This window comes from Hakea prostrata, chromosome 5 (assembly GCF_041222555.1).
Source record: "Hakea prostrata isolate BN-2017 chromosome 5, UWA_Hpros_2, whole genome shotgun sequence".
Classification (NCBI taxonomy): domain Eukaryota; kingdom Viridiplantae; phylum Streptophyta; class Magnoliopsida; order Proteales; family Proteaceae; genus Hakea; species Hakea prostrata.
Window position 1 is genome coordinate 26,425,407 of NC_142604.1, and position 23,676 is coordinate 26,449,082.

General features: G+C 37.9%; 1 protein-coding gene across 4 annotated transcripts in view; it reads left to right on the forward strand.

The window, feature by feature from the left end:
* The window catches only part of LOC149015760 (Tetratricopeptide repeat (TPR)-like superfamily protein), a 101,551-nt gene that overhangs the window by 60,777 nt on the left and 17,098 nt on the right, over positions 1-23,676 (forward strand). For 2 of the 4 annotated variants that reach the window (XM_089155380.1, XM_089155381.1), the window contains 7 exons: positions 16,697-16,807; positions 16,903-16,996; positions 17,094-17,166; positions 17,827-18,012; positions 18,113-18,223; positions 18,359-18,526; positions 18,621-18,779. In XM_089155380.1, the coding sequence (XP_089011506.1) occupies positions 16,697-16,807; positions 16,903-16,996; positions 17,094-17,166; positions 17,827-18,012; positions 18,113-18,223; positions 18,359-18,526; positions 18,621-18,779 (902 nt within the window). Of the gene's footprint in view, positions 1-16,696; positions 16,808-16,899; positions 16,997-17,093; positions 17,167-17,826; positions 18,013-18,112; positions 18,224-18,358; positions 18,527-18,620; positions 18,780-23,676 lie in introns of all 4 variants that reach the window. The other 2 variants (XM_089155379.1, XM_089155382.1) reach the window with 1 other exon arrangement.

Sequence of the window (23,676 nt, forward strand, 5' to 3'; positions counted from 1 at the left end):
TAGGAAAAAATTGGAAAGGTGGGGAGAAAGTTTGGTAGGTCTTAGAAAATTCTGGAAAATTCAAAATTCTGCAACTTCTCTGCATGGAAGATGAAGTCCAGAAAATTTTCAACTCCAAAACTATGGTTGTTATGGTGAAACTTAGATTGGATCTTTGTTCAACAGGCTTGGGCAATCCTATAGAGGGTATAATCGTGTGTTTTGGGCTGGAATGAGGGAGTCCTAGTTGGGGTGGGATCTGAAAATGTGGGAAGAAGGAGATGGGGAATGGTTTCTAGGGCTTGGGATAGGTAGGGCCTGTAACTTGTATGTTGAGAAAGGAAGGCTGTGAATGTTGCTTGATTTCTGGAAGTAGAAGAAGAACCTGAAACATAGCTCAAACCCAGGTGAAGGTCACCCTCCCAGGGATCCCATGACTATACCAAGTCTTTCTTCAAAATCAATCAATTTATTAATCATCAAATCTTCTAATTACAAGAAGATTCAGGCTATTTATAGCCACTCAATTCTAAATAGACTCAAACTCAAAATAAGACTTATAAAAAGGAAATTACTTTTTCCTAGCTTAAACAACTGAAAATAAAACTCTTTCAAAGGAAATAGCTTGAGTTTTAAGGAAATTGACACTTACCATTTTTGGACTCTACTTTAAGATAAGGTTTCCTTGAAAGTAGGAATCTTATTTTGAGTGACTAACAAGTCTAATTAATAATTAATGACCACAATAACTCAATCTAAGACTTCAATTTAGAAAATAAAACCAGAATTAAAAATCACAAATTATTCTCAACTGACCCTACTAAATAGACTCGATCCAAGGGTTGAAAATGACCATTTTGCCCCTTGGTCAGACTCAGCCCTCCTTTGTTTGGGCCCTATTCTGGATGGGCTTGGGCCCCTTCTAGGCTCTTTTGGGACTGCCTAGAGGCTGGTTAATCAGATGTAAATGAGCCTAAGAACCCATTTGCTCCAATACCTGGTGCTCTTGTACAATGTGAATTCTCATGCAATTTTGTTGTTTGGTATCCTTCTCATAGAATCAAATTAAGCCTGATTTAGGAATCACTTGACTTTTTGCACCTCCTAGTTTTCTTGCATGTGGGCCCTAATTGTTGCAATCATCTCCTCTCGAGGCACTAAAGTCACTTTTCCAGAGCTGTTTTACATGAGAGTTTTGGAAATATTTGCGAGTTTATATTTATTTATTAGGATAGTTATATGAGCATAATTTAATTTAATTCTTTAGGAGTCTTGATTTATTGAAGTCTATTACTTTTATTATTTGAATGCATGTATTCAGCTTAATGATTGTGGAATAGAAAGATGAGTTAAAAGCTTCGGTGTGTGCATGGGCACTCCCCTTCCTCCCCTCTTTTCAGATAAAATATCTTCTCCCTTTTCCTTGCAATCCTTCTTTCTTCTCAGGTTTCCCATCTTTTCTACACCCTCCTCTTCGTCTTTGCTAATGTAACCCAGCTTCTAGGGGTTGGAGAGTTGATATTAAACATTAAAATTTGATTTAACTCAGGATCCTCTTTTTATGAACAAGCTAACAAACAAATAATCTTAGGAAATTTTCTTGGTTATGGATATCCTTTAAGAAAGGAAATTGAGTGGAATAGAGTATGGGAGGGATGGGGAAATGTGGGGTCTTACAAAATAAAATAGCATTGGAAAAATGAGTGATTTCACTATCCTAAAGATACCCAAGGTTGGATGGGGTGGGGAGATTAAGGTTTCAATCAACTTGGATGGGATAGATTTTTGAGGGATTAGGGCTTTAATAATTTAGAAAATGGTTGTGTAAAGTTAGGGTTTTAACTACACCCTAAATGGGGCAAATTAGGGTTTAACAACTAAATTGGAAGGAATAACTTGAGGATTAAAATTCACACTTGGTGCTATGGTGGGACTTGGGAATAGAGTAAAGGTGTGGGAAAGGAAGGGAAGTGTCACACCCCACCTGATGGTGGCGAGCTAACCTGACTGCCTATGGTGTGATCCATAGTCATAGGATCATAGGCTATGATTCCATAATCAAAACAATCAATATAATTTAATAATCAATGAGCAAAAAAAATAAAATAAAAGCAATATATATACACAAAAGTTTAATTACAACCTTTTATTAGATTTAAATAATTATTCTTTGTCCCAAAAATGTTATCATAGACCCTAAAAAGAATAAGAAGTCCTAAGAAATCTCTACGCTCCATATGCACATGCACGATCCATCGTGTGGTTTATTGGTCTCAATAGCAGTTGTCATATATCTCAATTGCAGGAAGAGTTTCCTACTCTTGGATCTGTCATAACTTGTATAAACATCTGAAAAGAGGCCTGCAAGAAAAGGTGAGTTCAAATCCGTAGAATTGGCGAGGTAACAACACACATATATGAAATAATGAAAGTGTAGGATGCAATGAAGTCCTAGGATGCATTCTAGTATGCTAACCATGTCGGTCTCTATCTAGGTAAACTTGCATTAAGATACCACCAATTTCCTTTGGGAACGTCCACACTCTAGCCCCTCACGGCCCTTAATTGTCTATTGGGCAGCCACAACCGGGGAACCAAGGATAGGTCACTACTCTCACCATGACCACGGCTAAGGGTAACAGGTGAATGATACGCCGACAATACTGTGTCTCTAGGCTCTCAAGCATTTCTTGGACATCCACCATTCACATGCCGCTATCAGGGGTCGTTCAACTTTAGTACCTTTGCCGTAAGGGTAGTAACACATGTAGGGTCCCTAACCATACATCTAGACAGATACATATATGAACATAGGCAACTACATAAGATGTAAATGGTACTAAGGGCAATGGCGTAAGCCACAACCATTAATATATTTATAAATATAGATGCAATATGTCAACTCCCAGTCCAACATGCTTTTAATTATATAATGAAGGAATTAAGTGGATAGACAACAATAAATGCATAATCCCATGATACACCAAATGCATGCATGTGCTAAACAACATAATAAATCACAACACTACATTATTAGCATGTAGTTGAATGCATATGAAAGGCATGAACAATAAACCCATAGTTAAGCACATAATTCCTTCACTTGAATAGTTGAATGGTGTTCCAAAACCTCCATCCAAACTTTACAATCAAAGACTCCACACACTCGCTAGGACCCCTAAAAACATATTGGTCTATAGATTTTAGGTTTGAAATCATTCAAGCCAAAAACAAGAGCAAAACCTAGGACGGAAGGGACTGGTCAGTTCCTAAGTGACCGCCCCAATTGACTGCCTATGTCTACGAACATAAATTCATACCTTTGATCCACGAACCATGGGGGGTCCTCAACTATTCTTAGGCCTGGATTTCGACTCTGATGGCTTCTCTCTATTTATTCGATTTTTTATATGATTGATAACGTCTCCTTTTTTCAAGGAATATTGAAAAGATTTTCTCCATTTTATCCAAAGGCACCAATCTATTATGTCGTAAGAACTTCCAACTATGAATAAAAAAAACAGATTGGTGCACTTATATCTCGACAGAACAAATCAGGAAAAGGATCCTTAACTTCCTATCCTATATATACAAAAGAGTCCGGATATTAATACAATTCATCTCATTCTTCTTTTTACTTTGTGGTAGAGTACTTTAGTAGATTTCGCTTCATTATTCGTTTAGTTTAGTCTTAACTTAATTTAGAATTATGCTATGTAAAATGAAATTTCAATAACCATAAAAAATAAATTAAAAAAAATAATAAAAAAAGAAAAAAAGAAGAGAGGAGTCTTGATGCCTCGTTATTGAGGACCTCTCATAAAAAAAAACGCCATCTGGGTGCTTTACCTGGATTAACTAGTAGAAGGCCTAAAGCTGTAAGTGATCCTAGAAACCAATCTCGTTCCAAGAAAAGATCTCCCAAACACAAAACACAAACAACGACAAACACAACCTAGATCTAAAGATCCATTGGATCTAGAAGAAGATGATCCTATTATGGAAAGTTCTGCAGTTGGGGGAGATGTAGATCTCATTCCTCATGCTAGGTTTGACTAGATCCAATTGGAAATATAGGTTTTCCCATCAAATCTAATTCCCCACGGTAGATTCATTAAACCAATCGCTTCAAAAATTGAAATAATCAGAAAGGAATAGAAGAGATCGAGTTCTTACCTTCAAGATAAATAATTAAATGATGATCTCCATCCTTTTGCTGGAAACTCCTCTTTTCTGTCTGCAAAATGTTGCGTTTGACTCATTATAGAACCCTTGGCAGTCCAATAATAAAATAATCAAGAAATCAGGGTTTGAAGCCTAAAAATGTAGGCTTGGGATCATAAAAACCCTGAATTTTCTTGTACTCTCCTGACCAACTGGGTCCCGTAGACTACAGGTTGCCATCCAACTGCCCCCACAATTTATCGCCCTACTACTATCATGCAACAGAAGGGCTGGTTGGTCCGGGGTGGTTCCAAACATGAGTGCATACTTAAGAAGAGTTCTACGTCCCCTGGACTTGGGTATCATCCAACTTTATCTTCCAGAAGATGGTAGTTCACCTTCCAATCCGTCCAACCTTCTATCAGATTCGAACGCGGCAGCAAAACCTTGATCTCCACCATCCAATTCCACAGACCCAGATGCTAATCGAATGGTCTCAAGCTGGATGGTCCACAATTTCCTAGCATTGGATCTACAAGTCCTCAAGCCTGCAAATAGGGTTTCGGTTTAGGGTCCTAAGGGATTTCACAAGAAGGGTTCGGGGAAGCTTGTGGTTGGTCTTGCGAAGGTTTGGGGGGAAGCTTGTGGTTGGTCACGTGAACAGTAAAGTATGATTTTTACTGTTCACGTGAACAGTAAAATCTGTTTGTATGATGCTAGTGATGCTACCGTACTTTCTATTTCTAATGTAGGAGTCTTGCTACATAAGATTGGGAGTTTTTAGAAAGCATAGTTTTTATTTTCAGAACTTTCTATTTTAGGAGATAGGTAGTTACTAAAGCTGTACTTTTTTGTTTCCTTTTTCTAGAGGACAATTACTTGTCTCTCAAGTTGTATTAGTCATTAGAAGCTATAAATAAAAGGGCTTTGTGATTCTAGACTCTTAAGCAAGAATCACAAGCCTCTTCTACTAGTTCTTCATCTCTCTTTTCTTTGTTCAAGTTCAGCTTCTGTTTTGATTATTTAATGCTTGTTTTCTAACACTTAGGATTCTAGTTTGACATAAAGACATGTTCTTGAGTCTTTGGGATTCTTCTTTAAAGATAGACTCTTATTGGTCTCTTTTTTTGGGGGGTCAAAAAGAAAGAGAGAACTGTATTAGGCTCTGCAAATGCAATCTGGAGGCATCAAAACGTGCCTGTACAAGAAGAAGGGAATAGTTGACTTGAAGCCTCAAGATGTAAGAGAATTGTTTTGTCTTGCATCTGCTAAAAGTTGAGGGCTATCCCAGATATGATACCAAGAGATGTAACTTCAGGAATTTGAAGGAGCTCACTGATATACCTAGGAACAGTAATGGGAACGCCCTTATTAAATAGGACAGAGGACTTTGAGTTATTTATATGTTGACCTGAAGCCTCCATATATTCCTGTCGGATCTATTCTATTAGAATTTGCATTTGCAGCCTGGGCTGGGGTAAATATTATGCATTCATCTGCAAAAAATATCTGGTTGATTTCAGGGGCTGATCTAGAAATTTGTAATCCCTATTAGTCTCGGAATACCTAAGGATGCCTCCATATATTCCTGTAGGATATATCCTATTAGAATTACATTTGCAGCCCCGGCCGGGGTAAATATCATACATTCATCAGAAAAAAAAGTAGATGGTTGATTTTAGGGGCTGATCTAGAAATTCGTAATCCCTATTAGTCTTGGAATACCTAAGGTTGAAGTAAGTCGTCTGGAAAGAATCTCATGATAAAGTATAAAGATATAAGGGCTTACTGGACATCATTGTCTTAACCCTCGAGAAGGGAGAATCTTCCCAAAATGCTGGCCATTAATCTCTACTTGATATTCCACAATGGTTATGCATTGCACAACCCATTGCACCCACTGAGCTGAAACCCTAAATGGCTGAGGGTATCCCAAATGAAGATTCGTTCCATTTTGTCATAAGCCTTGCAAAGATCAAGCTTAAATGCCACAAACCCTGTCTTAGATTGAGGCTTTTTCATGCGATGTAGACACTCATGAGCCAGGTAGAAATTATCATTGATTGCTCTACCGGGGCACAAAGGTGCTCTGAGTCTCACCGATCAGGCTGGCTAGAAGGGATTTCAATCTGTTAGCTAGGCACTTGGCTATAATTTTATAAGGGGACAGTACACAGGCTTATGGGATGAAGGTGACTAACTTTTGGGGGGTTTTCCTTTCAGGAATGAGAGTGATGATTGTTCTGTTTAAACTCCGTAAGAGAACCCCTTGAGAAGAAATGCTGAGTTCCTGAAACTAAATCATCCCCTATGTATCCCAATTTCTATGGTAGAACCTGGCTGGCAAACCATCTACCCCCAGAGATTTACTCCCCTTCATTTGAAATAATGCTCCTTTAATCTCAGCTGTTGTAAAGGGTTTGCACAACATTTCATTGCACACAAATGAGGAATTGATTTTAAGCTTGAGGTTGTTAAGAAGAGTCAAGGCAGGATAAGTAAGTCAAGAGCTCATTAGTTATGGTTTGTTCCGTGGTTAACCATTGCCCTGAGTGAGATCTGAGCCTGTAAGTGGCATTAGTTTGTGTCCTTTGACTGGTAACTTAATGGAAATAAGCAGTATTTTTATTTTTAGCTTTCAGCCATTGGATCCTCTAGACCTTTGCGCTAGTAGGACGCTTCCTCTCTCAATAAAGAAGCCAACTTACTAGTAAGATCCCTCTCTTGTTGTTCCACATGAATTGAGGGGGAGCCATTTGAAGTTCTTCTAGTGCCCTATGCATTTTAGATATTTCTCTAGATGCTATAGGGATTGTGGCTTTGCTTCAACATTTTAAGGATTTGTTGCAGTTATATATTTTTTACTGGAGAATATATGATGGGGACCCCTACTTTGTGGTGTGCCTACTGATAGTAATTTGATTATGTATGTCTAGATGGGTTTACCATTTGTCCCATATGCAAGTCTCACAGGCCTCTTCTTGACTTTCTGAATGGTCGCTTATGGGAGTATGACCTGATCCAATTGTGACCAATTTATGTGCCTGCACACCATTAAATGTAGCGAGCATGGCTGAATTAGCGAAGACTTTATGAATATTTTCCTTTATAAGTGCATTCTCTCTTCTCTTTTTTGACCATAAGTATTTAGGACTAGAGCATTTCAACTCATGAAGACCACTCCCTAAAAACTGCTTGCGTAATTACATCAGTTTGACCTTTGGGGTTTGGGAACTCCTCCCCATTTCTCCTCTTGACTAAGAATTTTATGAAAGTTGCCTGACACTAACCAAGGGGTAGATACAGTATGGCTTATTTGAATAGTTCATCCCACACAAATTGTCTCCTGTCTACTTAAGGTGTGCACTATACACTAAAGCAAACCGAAATGCAATATCAAAAGCATGAGTTGAAACTAACAAATCAACAAAATTAACAGAAGTAGAATAAAGTGTAAGAGAAACAATACCTTTCCACATTATTGAAATACCTCCTGATCTGCCAATGGGCTTAATGTTATAACTATCCATGAATCCAAGTGATAAGTTAGGTGTTTCATTGCATCGTCAGATTGTTTTGTTTCCATGAAAAGCACCATATTTGGTTGAGAAGCCTTGCATATCAAGTAATTGCTATTCAGGGGGTTGACCACACCCCTGAGCCTAACTAGTCTAGCATGTAAGTCTCATGGCTCCTTGGGTGGCTGATCAAGGGCAGCCAACCAAACCCTGTTCATGTCATCTAAGGAGGGGAAGTTTAGGGGAACGATACTAGAATCTGTGGAAGAACCCTCAGATGAGAGAGAGACTTTTCTAGGTCTGACTTTCAGTCAAGTAGGAGGGGGTCTTTGGGGTTATGCCCCGGGTGGGAGTAGAAATATCAGAACTAATACGAAGCCTTTTAAATTTGGATGTGAGAGCCACTGCTGAAACAGATTTCTGTTTGTAGACAGTAGTATAAGAGCTACCAACTGAGGAAAACTGAATCTCCTCAATGACTACAGTCAAGAGGTTAGGAACTCTTAGAAGTCACTATAACTATTTACTGGGCTTAAGTCAGGAGGTTTCAGAGTTCAAATTTGAAGTGGAGGATGGAGAACCTCTAGGTAAGGTGTTGGCCATGACAGAAGAGCCTGCTACGAGAGGCAGATTAGGTAATGTGGCTTCTGATTTTACCTTGGTTTGTCTAGATGAAGTCTGGACTGGCTCAAAATTGATGAGGTCCTTACCCGATAAGCCCATTTGGTTATGAAATGTGATCATCTGCAGTTGGGCCCAAGAGAGATCGCACCAGTCCAACTGACATCCGCACACCTTTCTTTGAGTTCACAGAAAGATTAGCATTGGTCTTAGAAGGAGGCCCACCAAAGACGGCCTGATTTGGCCTAGTAATCAACACATTCTCAAGCCCAGCTTTCACGGATTAGAAGTGGCGGCATTGGGCCTTGCCCCATTAGATGTTTCCAAAATAGAAGCAGGTGGAGAAATGCCTGGTTGATGTGGCACATTTCTGTTGTTAACAATTAGGGTTCACCTGGTTTCTACCGAGGAAGATGATGTGGCTAGGGCAACCAAATTTCCAGAATGTTCACTCGCTGCCACAGGGGGTGAAAAACTGGAGGGTCTCGCCAGTGCTGGCTCTGAAAGCTCTGGAATAGCATCTACCAGTTGGAGGGGGATATGAGTCAACGTCGAATCTTTGTAAGGAGGGCAAAGCCAGGTGATCAATGAGAATTGATTTTGCCAGTAGTCGACAGAGGTCTCCCAGCGGTGGCCGAGCCATATCGTTGTCTGTGCGCAACCAATCTCCGAAATCTTCGTTTACAATCTGAATAACTCGGTCTTGAGGAATCCCTTAAAGTCTAGGATAACAATAGCTTCAATCTGGTTTTTCAGGGAGCACCGCATGAATTGTGGCCAACACGTGCACAAAAGAAGCATATAACTGGCATCTTGACATGGTGGAAATCAATCCAAATCTTGCCACTACCAGGTCTATTTATCCTCAGTCTGGAGGAGGAAGGGAGTGCCACCTTTTTTGTAATGTGAACCGTCAAAGGTTTCCCAGCATCACATAACCGGGAGGGGATTTTGGCACACTGATACATGCCCAGTTTGTTCTCAATAAGCTAAGCGAGTTCAATAGACTGCAAATTTGATGGCACATTCATCACCTGGACCCAAATCGTGAATTCGTCAAAAGTTGCTCTGATGGAACCTCCAGACTCTGGCTCCCAAATCTAGAAAGCCATCAAGTGGTGTTTAACAAGCCAAGGGCCACTCTGTTGTGCTATACATATTTCATCCAAGTTGGCTTGTTGGATTAGGAATAATTGGCCTTGCAGCTGATGAACTTCAAGCTCGCGGATTAAGTTCCACGTTGACTCCAGGGAATAAGCGACAGTAGGAGCTGTAATCTGTTTACTGGTTTGGAGTTTTCCGACCAAGATGATGGACCAATCAATATTGCTACACCCTTCAGAGTCATCACCTGGGTTTACTTTGGGGTTTTCAACTGTGATACCTGGCAAAAAGTCTTCCATCTGGTGCTGTAAGTTAATGTCCATGCTATCCAGAAAAGAGAGCATCAGAAGAGAACAAATAAAATGAAGCAAATCTATTAAAATAGAGCCATAGAAAATATTATTCTATTGCAATAGAGATTACTATGGAAAATGTGGAAGAGAGTAGTAATGCCATCCTTTACGAGGTTGCATTTAAGACACTATTATACCTTGAGCAATTATAGATTTTGAGACAAGCAGAAGAAGAAATAAGCAGAGAGAAGAGGGGTCCATGCCCTAGTGAGCTTATTCGGAGGGAGTAGTATGGGGACATAGATGACCATAGATTCACTCCGTGGTGATGAGGCTGACCTTCCGGCGGGAGTAAGGGAGAAAAATGCAAGCCCTAGTGTCTCAAGGGAAGCACCAAAACCTTAGTGTCTTAGGGGAACCCTTTTGTTTTTAATTATACATTTGTAAGTAATACACGACATCAGTCTTTATGACCCCCCCCCCCAAAAAAAAAAAAAACAAATAATAATAATAATAATAATAATAATTGGGTTCCAAGATCCAGATCCAGATGGCCAGTCCAAGCTGGCCGAATGCCCCCAAGGGTATTTTGGTCATTTTTTGCCCCCTTTAGGATCAATATGGGTATAGATAGTTTCCCTTGATCCATTTTCAGTTTCTTGTTTGAGTTAGTAGTTTGAGAGTTGCATTCCTTGTAAGTTGAGTTGAGTTGAGTTAGTTGTGGATAAGTTAAGATTCCTCATCCAAAAGGGTTCTTATCATTTAGAGTTTGTGTTGTTAAGAGTCATATTTTGAAGTTGTCCCAAGTTAAGTGTCATTGCTAGATGTCAATCCTAGGTTGTGGTCTTGCTACTAATTTGATTCTGTTTTGAGAATTTGGTCTAGAGTTGGGATCCTTATCTCTTGGAAATTCCCAACTCCAGTTAGAGTCTTTTATTTTAGGTTATAGATAGCCTCTTCTTGTTGCATTGTAATATTCAGTTTAGATGATTAATAAATTTGATTTAAGGACCAGGGTCTCCTTGTTGGGTAGACCTTGCTTGAGTGTTTGTTCAAGTTTCTACTTCATTCTCTTCAGTTCAGCAGAGCACAAGTAGTCATCAAAGCCATCAAGCATCCAAGTTCAGCAGCCAAGTAAGTTTAGCACTGTCCCCCACCCTTCCCTGCCTCCCCTCCCTTGTCCACAGCCCCTCCCCATCCCCTTTCCTTGCTTGTGCAGCCCATCCCCTTTGCTGCTGTACCTTAACAGCAGCATTCCCAATCCCTACGACCACTCTAAGCCCCACAACTCCCCTAGCCCCTTTGCTAGTAACCGCAGCCTCCCCTTTTCCCAGCCCTGTTCACCCCAATTGGATTGCAAGAAACCCTAGGTTCAAGCCTTACCATTATTCTACAAATCAGTCCAGTTTCCCTAAGTTAGAAAAACCAACACTTTATCTTCCTCGAGATTCTTCGGAAAATCCAGAAATCTGATTTTTATCAAATTCTGTCAATTAGATCCCATTCTAGTTGAAAGGATAGCAATAGAAGTCAGCTCTGTTCAGCAGAACCCGCAAGGAGTAGCCTTCTTCTTCCCTAGCCAAAACCCTAGTTTGGCCTCTGAATTCAAAATTCAGATCTGGAATTCTGATTACAATAGGATTCAGATCTGGAATTCAGTTTCAGCAGGCTCTAAATCACCTTAGAAACCCTAGAACCTTCCCCCTTTTGCTGGAATTTCCTGGGCAAACCCTAAGTCTAGGGAACATACCAAATAATCCCTTATCCCTAGACCTGGTTTACATGACTTTATTTACAAGAAGAGTTCCTTTAGTATTTGAGTCTTACAGGGAATATATTTTCAAGGAGATTCCATTAGATCTTTGAATAGTTAATAGACGGTTGAGATAAATTATGAGGGGATCCTATTCTATAAAAGAAACCCGATTAGGTTTAGTATATTTTAGTAGGTCATAATAAGCCTACTCTTTCTTTGTAATCTTAAGTCTGATTATCTGAACAATATTAATTGAATTGAAGATCGTGGTTCCTGTTGAGGGGCCCCGGTTAAGAGTTTTAAGTTTTTTTCTTCAAAGATCAGCACCAGTAGTCTGTCTAGCACTCTTCTTCTAGTACTCTGTCTTCTTCTAGAAATTCCAGCAACTCACAAGTAAACAACCCTCAGCCCCTTTCTCCTCTATACCCTACCATTGTGGGCCCTTTACTTCCCTTCCCCTTCAATAGCGGCAGCTCTGGCCCTCTCCCCTACCTACCCAAACCCCTGCAAGGCCCTCCCGTCCCCTCCCCTATTCAGCCCAACGTTAGGGCCCCTACTCCTTGCTGTCGTACGTTGGCAGCACCCCTTCCAGGCCCTTACGACACCCCAGCCCCTTCCCCTATCCCATATGACCTCCCCTAGCTCCACCTCTATCCCTCCCTTTCCCAACAATACTCCTTCCCTTTCTTGATAGAAAAAGTTTTGTTTTCTTTTCAAGATCCAACCCATGAAGAATTTGTTAAGCCTCAAAACTTCATCCAATTCCATCTCTAGTTCTGTTATACCCATGGTCCCATACCCTACCCATAACATCTACATTTGGAATATTATCCATCCCCATTAATTTTTTACATGCCATATTGGTACCCTATACCAAATAAACCATCCCATACTCTTGTTTTAGCTAAATTATCCGACTCAAATTTAACTATACCATTCATTTGTTGCTGGAAGATTCTGGGCAACCCACCATTTTAGGGAAACCATAAAAAAACCCTAATCCTAAAATTGGGTTTCACATAAAAGAGAGGGTGGGGGTTGTTGCACAAGGGTTAGGGGAGGGAATGGGAGTAGGGAAGGGGCTGGGGTTCACTTACTCGATGGGGGGAGTGGACTGGTCCCTCTAAGCTGCTGTAGGTGCTATTACAAGGCTGCCGCAAGAAGGAAAGTTGAAGAAGAAGCTTGAACACTCTCAGCCGTGAGGATCCTTCTTGGAACCCACAACTCCAATTCCTTCAGTGCTCAATTTTTTTTTTTAATCCAGTCTAATTTTTCAATCAAGCTGTGGGGACTTTTACGTAGCCTCTCACAAAGAAGGAAAGACATTTGGACTTGGACCCTAACACACTTGAACACTAATTAGCGAACCAATTTGGACCAGTAATCCCTTTACAACTAATTAACAAATTACCAAGTAACTAAGAACTTGGAAAAGTGTCTTCTAGGGACCGCAAAAATAACCAAAATGAAATTACAATTATCCATAAGGAATCTTACTTTCAAATTGATTCCAATAGGACTATCACATAGACAAGGAATCTTTAATAACTTCACCATGACATAGTTAACTTAAAAAAAAATTAAAAGTAGATTCTAACTCCTGACATAAAGAAACTAACTAGACCAACAAGACCCCAAGGAGGGGTGTGAAAATGACTAAAATACCCCTTAGGCATTTGGCCAGCCCTGGCTGTCGCATGGCTGGGCGCTGTGTTGGGCCCAAATTTTGGGCTGTTTCTGGCCTGCTAACCCTGGTTAATCATTTCCTTTTGCTGCCTAATTAAAGCCTCCATGTTCTCTTTTCTTTATGAAGTTTTTTACGTCCACATAGACGGGATTCTAAGCTTACTAAGGATTATTACACTTCTGTTCATAAAGCAGCAAGATGTTTTGCAACTTGATGTATCTGCAGGAGCTGTTACTTAAAATTGTTTAAAAAATGGTGCAGCAAATGTGCTACCAATAGTTTTCAGTTTTTGTTTTTGTGTTTTCTTTTGTGTGTGTGTGTGTTTTTTTTTTTTTTGGGGGGGGGGGGGGGTGGGTCTGATTGCTGTTGCATGGCCGGGCGCTGTGTTGGGCCCAAATTTTGGGCTGTTTCTGGCCTGCTAACCCTGGTTAATCATTTCCTTTTGCTGCCTAATTAAAGCCTCCATGTTCTCTTTTCTTTATGAAGTTTTTTACGTCCACATAGATGGGATTCTAAGCTTACTAAGGATTATTACACTTCTGTTCATAAAGCAGCAAGATGTTTTGCAACTTGATGTATCTGCAGGAGCTGTTACTTAAAATTGTTTAAAAATTGGTGCAGCAAATGTGCTACCAATAGTTTTCAGTTTTTGTGTTTTTTTTTGTGTGTGTGTGTGTGTGTTTTTTTTTTTTTTTTTTGGGGGGGGGGGGGTCTGATTGGTGTTTAGCTCATCATTTTACTCCTACACTAGGTTCTGTTGAAGGATTAGTTGATTAAACTATTTATAAAACGCCGCCAAAGACTGCAACCACTCTGCCTTGTCCCAACTAAATGAGGTCGGATATAACTGATTAAACTATTTATGATGGTGAAAATGGAAAAAGTATAACAAGCTAGGTGCCAACCCTCCGAATTTTCTAATTTTCGATGTGTCTAGCACATCATTGGTTCCCAGAAAAGAAGGCTTGAAAAGAGTTGACTAAGCAAATGATTAAAAGATTATAACAAACATTAAAGTAGAGCTCTTTGGGCATGACCCAAAAGTGAATGTTACCATGAAAATTTGAAAGGATCCCATGTGAATATTGTATTGCCTATGCAATGTATAGTATTGGGCCCTTGATTGGATGAGGTTGCAACGATTGATCATTGTTGGCATGTGTTTTTTTGCGGTCTTCTAATCAACTATAGTACGTGCCTTAGAATATTTTGGCGGATCGTTTTCTGATTAGAAAACTGGAGTTGTAACCTCAACCATTAGTTTCTATTCGATGCTACTTTTTCCTTCAGTATATCATGTTTCAGCAACTTGATAAGCTTTGTTGCTGATCCATCACAAGGTTGGATGAACAGTCAATTTGCAAAAAATAAAAGAATAACTGCAAACACATGGTATCATGTAGCTAATAGGTCAAACTCAGGGAGATATAGCACTTAATTTTAATCACTTGGGCTAAGTGAGATGGATTGTGATTAATTAGAATAAATTAACAGTTCTAACACATTTATCTAAATGTAGTTAGAATTCGGAACAAAAATGAAGACAACGTAACCATTCATCATCTAATAAAGAAATAATGCATAAATAATTAAAAGCAATAGTGAATAAGATGGATCACAATAAATTAAAAGGGAAACAATCTAGAGTTTCAGCTCAGGATTGAGGTACGGGAGTGTAGCCAACAGGAGTTTGATCGTGGACCCTCTGTTGTGGCTTACCATCCATTGATCGAGAGAAGGGGGAAAATTGAAATAAAAATTGCAAGAAAAAAAAACAGTAAAAAGAACAATAAATAAAATGGACCTCAACCAGAGAGAGGCATGACTGTAGGCATCTCTTATTGAGGATCTAGGGGGAAGGGAATCAATATATAACAACTGAAAGTAAAATTTCTAAGTTAAGAATGATGGGTACACAAGTAAGACTTGGAGGGGGAAATATGCCGATTTTCAAAGGCTACTTACTTTCAATCTTGAATCTTAATTTTTAATAGCAAAAAAATTGATCGGTTTGAAATTCTACCAACCCTAACAACCAGACCTCGACTAAATCAAATTTGAAATTGTTAGGCCTAGAGAATGACAGACCATATGAAGAAAATCTGGTATTAGTTGTAACTTCATGCTTGCATTAATCAAAGCTAGAAGTTACACTTGCTTGAATGAAAAATTAACAACTTCAATAATTAATTGCATAAAAAGAAAACATTCAAATTTAAATCTTAAACATTATGTCTGACAATCGAAAGCCAAAAGCAACAAATAAAAGAAGACCAAAAACAAACTAAACAGAATTACAGGTCTTAAGAGTGAGATGAGAGGGGCATTTATAGAGATGTGGTAGTGGTGAGTGGAAAGATGAAAAGATAAAATAAAATCTTACTTATAAGAGACTACTATCATGTGAAAAAATAAAATAAATAAATAAAAGCGAAGAGTACTGAACGTGAAAGAGAAGAGAAAGTGGAAGGGGGGAGAGAAGGTGAAGAAAATAATTAAAAAATTATCTACTTAAGAAAGTTGATTCGTGTGAGTGTGTGGGAGAGAGAGAGAGAGAGATGGGGAAAAAAAACAAGAGAGAAAATGGAAAGAGAGAAGGAGGTAAAGAAAATAAATTAAAAAAATTTAATAGTGTGAATTCATGTAGCTAAGAGATGGGAGGGGGAAAAGTGAATGAGAGAGTAAAAATTGAATGAGTGTGGTCAACGTGGTTTTGAGAGAAGAAAAAAACAAGGGAAACACGGAAGGTGGGAGAAGAAAGAGAGAATTTAGGGAAGAATCAAAATCTAATATATCATGAAACGATTAATTAGAATAAATTAAAATAAATGGCTTCACAGAATCTTGGGAAACTATGTAAGAGTAGGAAGGAGATCAACTCATATGAGGAGAGGAAATCTCAATCTTTGAATGCTTGTAGGCCCCATTTTTATACTTGGCATTTCTCTCTTTCAAAAAGGTAAAATTATAGGTAAATCTAAACCCTTGATTATAATAACTTCTTTTGATGCAAAAAGTATCCTTGGAATAATTCGGTCTAGCACAGACTTGCATTCTGGTTCACTTCCAGCCCATTATTCTTTTCCCACCCAGAAGTCATTCTGGTCCACTTCCAGCCCATTATTCTTTTCCCACCCAGAAGAATAATTACGCTTATGTGCGAAAACATATGTGCATCAATAATGTGTCACGTCCACCATGCTTAGAATTGAGCCCTTTTCACAATTGCGGAAATAAATTGGACTACTTTATGTGTAAATTTTCGTATATCGTGCCCAATAATCCATAATATCTTCTAAGCTTCAAAAAAATCCCACCTGCAATTAAAACAAAAACAAGGTAGTGCTATTGTGTAAAATACATGCATTGTGCCCCATGATTTCACATATAAATGTGCTTATCACCAGTCTATTTTCTATTGTATGGAATGGTTTTGTGGCCAATGGTTATAAACAGGAAAATAGGTAGTTCAAAATTATGTTATTTGACACAAATATCTGAGACTTCTTATTACTAGGCTTTTATTGCTTTTATTTTGATTTCTCACTCTTTGTACTGTCCAAACCTTTTGCAGAAGCAATTAAATTGGAAATTGAGTTCAAAAATCCTCTTCAAATTCCTATTTCTATTTCTGGTGTTTCACTTATTTGTCAGCTCTCTGCCAGATCTGAAACGATGGAGTCTGGTAAGCAGCTTGCATTTTTCTTTTCTTTGGCTTGTTTTCATATTCTGATTCTTCAGTCTGATATTTATATGCTTAGAACTCAAATCCTTCAGCAGAGCTAGTTGAGAAAGATGCATATGCACATCCATACGAATCAGCTAGTGGCCTAACTAATGATGCGGAGGAACTTAGAAGATTAAACAGCATTTGGTATTATTTTTTGTTTGAACTCTCTGTTTGGTACTTCCTACATTCTTCCTTTTCCTTGCTTGAGCCATTAAAGGTTGCCATACCTTGAGAACTGCAGGGAGCTGAACTGTGGTGCTTCTTTTACTTTGTCAGAAGTTGATTTTTCCCTGCAAGGAGGTGAGACCACTGTGGTGAGTCTTTGCTTATATTTATGCTTTCTAAATGGATTGTTTTATCACGGGGTCAGTATACTCAGCATTTTAATAAGTGTAGCCATATTTCATGGTAGGTGTACATGATTTGCATGTGGTTGAATGAAAAATAAAGGATGAAGATGTGTTGAAATATTACGACTGCATAAAGTTAAAATATGAAACTGATAGTTGTCAAGATCAGTGGATGGGGAAAATGTTGGTACAAAAATAGGCAATTATAGTATGAAATTCATTTAGGCTATGTTTGTTAGATAAGAGAAGAAAAGGTAAAATAGAGTAACGACAAAAATAATGATGATGCAATGATAGTTTAATGTGCCTAAGTTTTCTTTTCTTCACTAGCAAACAGGTTAATCAATTTGCTTGTTTTCTTGGAATGTTTAACTTATAGGATCTGTCCTTGATGCTGGTTTCTTGTATCCTAAGATTTTATTACATAGCATACATTAATCCTGGAGGCTGTATATATATGTTGTCATTTGGTTTTCTTTTTTTTGTTTTTGTTTTTGTTTTGGCCTATGACCTGCAGTTTTTGATTTGTTATTATTGTTTAAGTTCTGTTTCTTATTCTTCTTCTTATTTTTCTCTTCTTTTTTCTTCTTCTTCATTTTTTTATTTTTTTTCTCCAAACTGCAGGTACAGCTTACTGTCAATCCCAAAGTGGAAGGTATCTTGAAAATAATTGGTGTGAGGTGGAAGCTGTCAGATTCTGTCGTTAGTTATATTAACTTAAATTGTGATCATGCAAAGAAAAAGAATGTTAAGGGGCGAAAGAAACCGATGCAATCATCAAGCAAGAACCTAAATTTTGTTGTGATCAAGGTATTACTGTCTTTTACTTGTTCCATCTCCATGGAAAGAAACTTTTGTAAATATAAGTTATTTTCTCACCGCTTCTCTTACCTCACTCCTTGATTGTCAGAGTTTGCCAAAACTTGACGGCTGCATTTGTCATCTACCTGGAAAAATTTATGCTGGTCATACGCGGCGTCTTGTTTTAGAGTTGAAAAACCCATCAGACCTGTCTGTTAAGGTAGAACATGCACAGACTTCTGTTAATGCTTTTCTTCTGGAAAATGGTGTATGATGGCCCATTGTATATATACTTGTGATATAAGTGTTCCTAGCTGACTTAAAATGTACCATGGGCTGTATTGTCCTTTGGCAGAATATGAAGATGAAGATAAGTCATCCAAGATTTATAGTTCCTGGGAGTCCAGATGACTTGAACATAGACTTCCCATCATGTTTAGAAAAGAATTTAAATAGTGAACATAATGCTGTCCAGCCTGACGGTTCCAAACAGCATAGTAGCTCCTTATTTTCTTTTCCGGAGGTCAGTGTAGAATATAATATCAAGCATAATCTCCAGTGCAATGTTTAGATTTTAGATGCTTTTCTGTGCCATCCTCATTAATGTCTCATTTCAGGATACAGCAATTGAAGGGGGGGCAACTTTCTTGTGGCCTTTTTGGCTTCGAGCTGCAGTTCCTGGACAGATTTCTTTGTACATGTCAGTATATTATGAAATTGAAAATTTATCAAGCGAAATGAGATATCGTATCTTGCGCATGCATTATGATTTGGAGGTAATGTCTTGAGCATGGTTTATTGATTTTTGTAATGTGATAGCTTAATAGTATTATGATTTCAGTTGGTTATAAATTCAAATGTTGCAACAAGAGAACCATATACCATTCTGAAGAGCAGCTTAAAATTGACAATGTCACTCAGACAAAGGAGATCCATTGTCAGTTTCATTCCGTCCTTTGTTTCAAAATTATATACTGTGTTGTACTATCTCACTGAAGAAAAAAAAGGCCTTACCTAGTAGAGAAGGCCCCCACATTTAGCATGTCTGGGCAGGGTTGAATGTATTCAACCTTAACTCTCTTTTTTGAGAGGCTGTTTCCAGGACTTGAACCTGTAACCAAGTCTTTAGCAAGTTAGCAATTGAGAAGCACTTCAAGCACGCCTTCAAAATTCATTAAATTACCAGAGACTCTTCAAATTTCATTCCAGATTCAAATTGCCAAAAGATTAAAGGGTAGACTGAAAATGCTTTCAGGAATGGATGGATTGAAAATGTCATGCGGTGATGTGTGGTGAAAAGTGTGGATGCTGTGTGCCATTCTGAACAACGGCCCAAGATTTGATGATGAGAATGAGAAGGTCTCGTCTATGGGCTAAATTCCATAACTTGTAACTAAATTTCTTAAAGATTTATTAAATTACTAAGACCCTTCGTTGCAGACTCATAACTCAAGTGGGCTTCTTCTCTTAAGTATTCTTTTTCCATGTTGTTTTAGGCTTTCTTTGGTGCATTTGACCTATAAACATAAATATATGAATTTGGTATAATTTATGACCCTTGATTCTCATAAAAATAAACCAATTTAAACATAATTTTGTAAATAGATCAAGAGCTGTTTATGATTTACCACCATTAAGTGTTAATGTTTGTTTATGTGCGGGTACCATTAATGAACATGTGCAGAATTACTACTTGGATGTAAAATGGTAAAATCATCAAAACTTAGAACAAAACTTTGTTTTTCTCACTCTCCAACCTTCACATTGCTCCCATCTCCACTTTAACAATATTTTAGGGACATAAAAAATAGTCCAAACCAATAAATGCAAGTCAAAACCAAAACTAAAGCAGATATATATTTTACAAGATAAATTGAAACCAACCCAAAATCAAACTAATGATACAACATATATTATTCACCCCTGGTACCAAACCTATTTCTTGTTATATGATATATTGTCTAGTAGATGAAAATCGTGTATTACTCATAACCTGTTATCATAATCAGTTATTTCATAAATAGGTCGTCAACATAAATATAAATTATGCTGAAGACAACCTTAGTTTTGTTCTACTGAATTGAACCAGTGGTTCAGTTTAAGTTAGCATGTGACTATCATATCATTTTCTAGGAGTATTTTGAGTTTGTTTTGGTTCCCTGGTACATTTAAGTTACCTAGGGCCTTTCTATCCTTCATCCTTTTATATAAGGTTGTAATACAGTACATTATTAAGTACAAATTTGATATTGTATTTAAAGTCTACTTGACTGATTAGCTGCTTTGTGTTTGGTGTGCACATTTCTGTTTGTGCTTGGTGTTTAGATTCCAAGCACTAATTCCTTGGTGTTTGAAGTCCAAGTATTAGCCCTTCAGCTTTGTAAAACCTGTTGACTATCACATCCTAGCATGCCAAGATATTGTGGATAATCCTGGCAATGTGCAGTTCAGAAGTTGCCTCGTATGTTTACTTTCTGTTTCCCTTGCTGCTTGGTTGACAAGTTATCTTTTTAGGATAGTTTTGTTTATAGTGGATTTCAAAAATCCTATGCAATCTATGCATATTTTACTTTTTCTTCTTGCTTTCTAATTTAGTTTAGGGAAGTTTTCCTAGATTAAGAGTAGTTTGTGATCTGTAAATAAAACATAATAGGGGAGATCTGATGAACGCAAGTTCTCTCCCTCTTTCTCACTTTCGTCTTCTCCTTCTGTTCTTTTTCTTCATTCTAAATTTCCTTTCTGCCCCTAGGCTGATTACAGGTACTGAAATCCTAACATGATACCTGAGCATCTGTAGTCAGCTTAGGCATTGCTTCTTCTTTCTCAACTGTTCAGTTTTTATTTTTATTTTTTTGTCTTACCTGGTGTGCAGCCACTTATGGCTGTCCTATCTATGTAGTGTAGATCCTTCTTAATCAATGTATGAAGGGATTTCTAGTGGAAGCTCAGACTAGTATCAGTTCAAGCCAATTCAACCCCCCCCCCCTTATGTTACTTATTATAAAGAAGTTCAAGTTCAGTTCATCTCTTTTGTTGTCTCCTGGGGTCTTAGCTCTTCTCTTCAGTCTTCCTCTTAAAGGTCGCTTTGTTTTCTTTTTTCGTAATTTTAATTATTTATTCATCCCAAAAAAAAAACATCTCTATACTCAAGATAGTCAGCAATAGATAAAGTGTGCCATAGCCACAATATAACCCCAATTTCTTTCAATAAGTGCATCACCGACATTTTTGACATAATGGTTCCTACTTCCTACCCGTAGTTACCATGTATCTCCTTGGGTCATACTTTAGTATCACATCGTTGACCCCACCCCCATGGTGGGAGATCTCGCCTTTTGTGAGAGGCGAGACAAGATCTCGCCAATATCTCGGCGAGATCTCGCTAATGAGACTGTTTTGGCTGCTTTAGGGGCTTTTTAAAGCCCCTGTCTCGCTCGAGAGAGGCATATCTCGCCTCTCTCAAGCCTGTCTCTCTCCTCTATCTTGCTGGAAGCATCATTTGGCCAGAAAACTCGATTTTTTGCCGGAATTTGGCTGGAATTTGTTGGGGATTCAACATAGCAACATCATCAACTCATCTACAACAACAAATTCAAGCATATTTGTAGTGATTCATGCCTATTTCAAGGGATCTTCAAGAAATGTAAGATTTTCCCCCAAATTTGATTTTTTTCAAATACAAGGTTCTACAATGATTGTATGAGTGTGATATAAATATATGTTGATGATCAAGCTTTGATCTACACTTTCATGGAAAAAAAAATTTAATTTTCTGTTATTAAATTTTTTTTTTTTGAATTTTTGTATTTAAAAATATATTATCTAAAATTAAAATGAAAGATTAAAAATAAATACTTATGATATGAATGTGATTATTATTTATGTTAAACTACATTTAGAGGGCTACAATCTCATGTATTAATATTTTGATTATCATGCTTGTTGTATTTATTTTTATTTAAATAATTAAATAAAATAATTATGAAAAATAATATTTTATTAAAAATATATATATATATATATATATTTAAATGATGCTTATATTATGTAGTTTATTTAAAAAATACAAACATGTCTTATTAAGCATTGTATATATGTTATCTTAGAACAAAGTGTGTAGAACAAAGTGTGTGTTTTGTTGTTTTATAAATTATTTTTACATAAAATAATTATAAAAAATAATATGTTAGTAAAAATTTATCTGTTTTTTTTTTTAAATGATGCTCATATTATGTTAGTTTATTTTAAAAATACTAACATGTTTGTTTGAGCAATGTATATATGTTATCTTAGAACAAAGTGTGTGTTTTGTTGTTTTATAAATTGTTTTTACATGTTTTTATGTATCTAAAAATTATTCTAATGATTATTTGGGAATATTTATGATTCATGTATCTATTTCAGACTTTCAGTGCTGTACATTTGAATCTTAAATGGCAACTAGTGGGAGTCGCGGCACTGGTAGTGGGACTCAGGACATTGCTTGGCAACATGGGGATCCACTGACTGCTGACAAGAAGAAATCCCGATGCAAGTATTGCCTCAAGATTTTGAATTCTGGTGGTTCAACCAGATTAAAGCAACATTTGGCTGGTGGTTATAAAGATGTTGCCAAGTGTCCCAGGGTTCCTTTTGAAGTGCAAAAAGCAATTGCAGCAACTTTAAGGGGAGGGAAACAAAAAAAGGACGAGATGGCACAAAAGCAAAGGGAATTTGAGGATACAGTGCTATCTAGACCTACTCTTGATGTTGATGAGGAGTCAAGCGATGATGAAGAGAGGAGGAGGGTTATGGGTGTTGAGTCACGAGCTTAATGGAGACAGATGAAGGCTGCAATGGAAGCTAGCAGACAGTCCTTACATGCTGAGAGTGTGAGGCAATATGAACAGACAAGGGGAGCAGGTGGTTAGGGGTCAGGGGCATCCATGCCACCTAGACATAGTTTTCAGGGAACTGAGACTGAGAGGACTGAATGGAGGAGGAGGAAGACTAGACATTATGATTCCACATTTGACCAAGACCCCTCCCTCTTCAACCAACAAGACATCTATCAAAGAAGCATTCCCTATATGTTTGCTGGAGGTAGAGAAGGTAGTAGGGAGGAGGAAGCTAGGTTATCAATTAGCAAATTCATGCTCTATAACAACACTGTAGCCAATGTAGCCAAAACACCATACTATCAGGGGATGATCAATGCAGTTGCTAGGGCAGGTGTAGGGGATAAAGGCCCAATAGCTTGGGAAGTAATGAATAAATATTTACCCAAGGTAAAGCAGGAGGTGGATGAATACATTGGTTCATTAAAGGAAAAATGGAGTACATATGGTGTTACTGTGATGGCTGATGGATGGACTGGTCCTACTAAACAGTCCATCATTAATTTCATGGTGAGCTGCAATGGAAAGACATCCTTCCTCAAGTCAGTGGATGCCTCAGATAAGATTAAAGATGCTGACTACCTTTACAAGCTTCTTAGGGAGTTGGTCCTCGAGGTAGGGCCAAAGAATGTTGTCCAAATTGTCACAGATAATGGTGCTAACTTCAAAAAAGATGGTGAAATGTTGATGAGGAAGAAGAGCAGCAGGATCCACCTCTTTTGGACACCATGTGCTGCTCATTCGATTGATCTTATGTTGAAGGACTTGGGGAAAAGAAAGTCAATCAATACTGTGG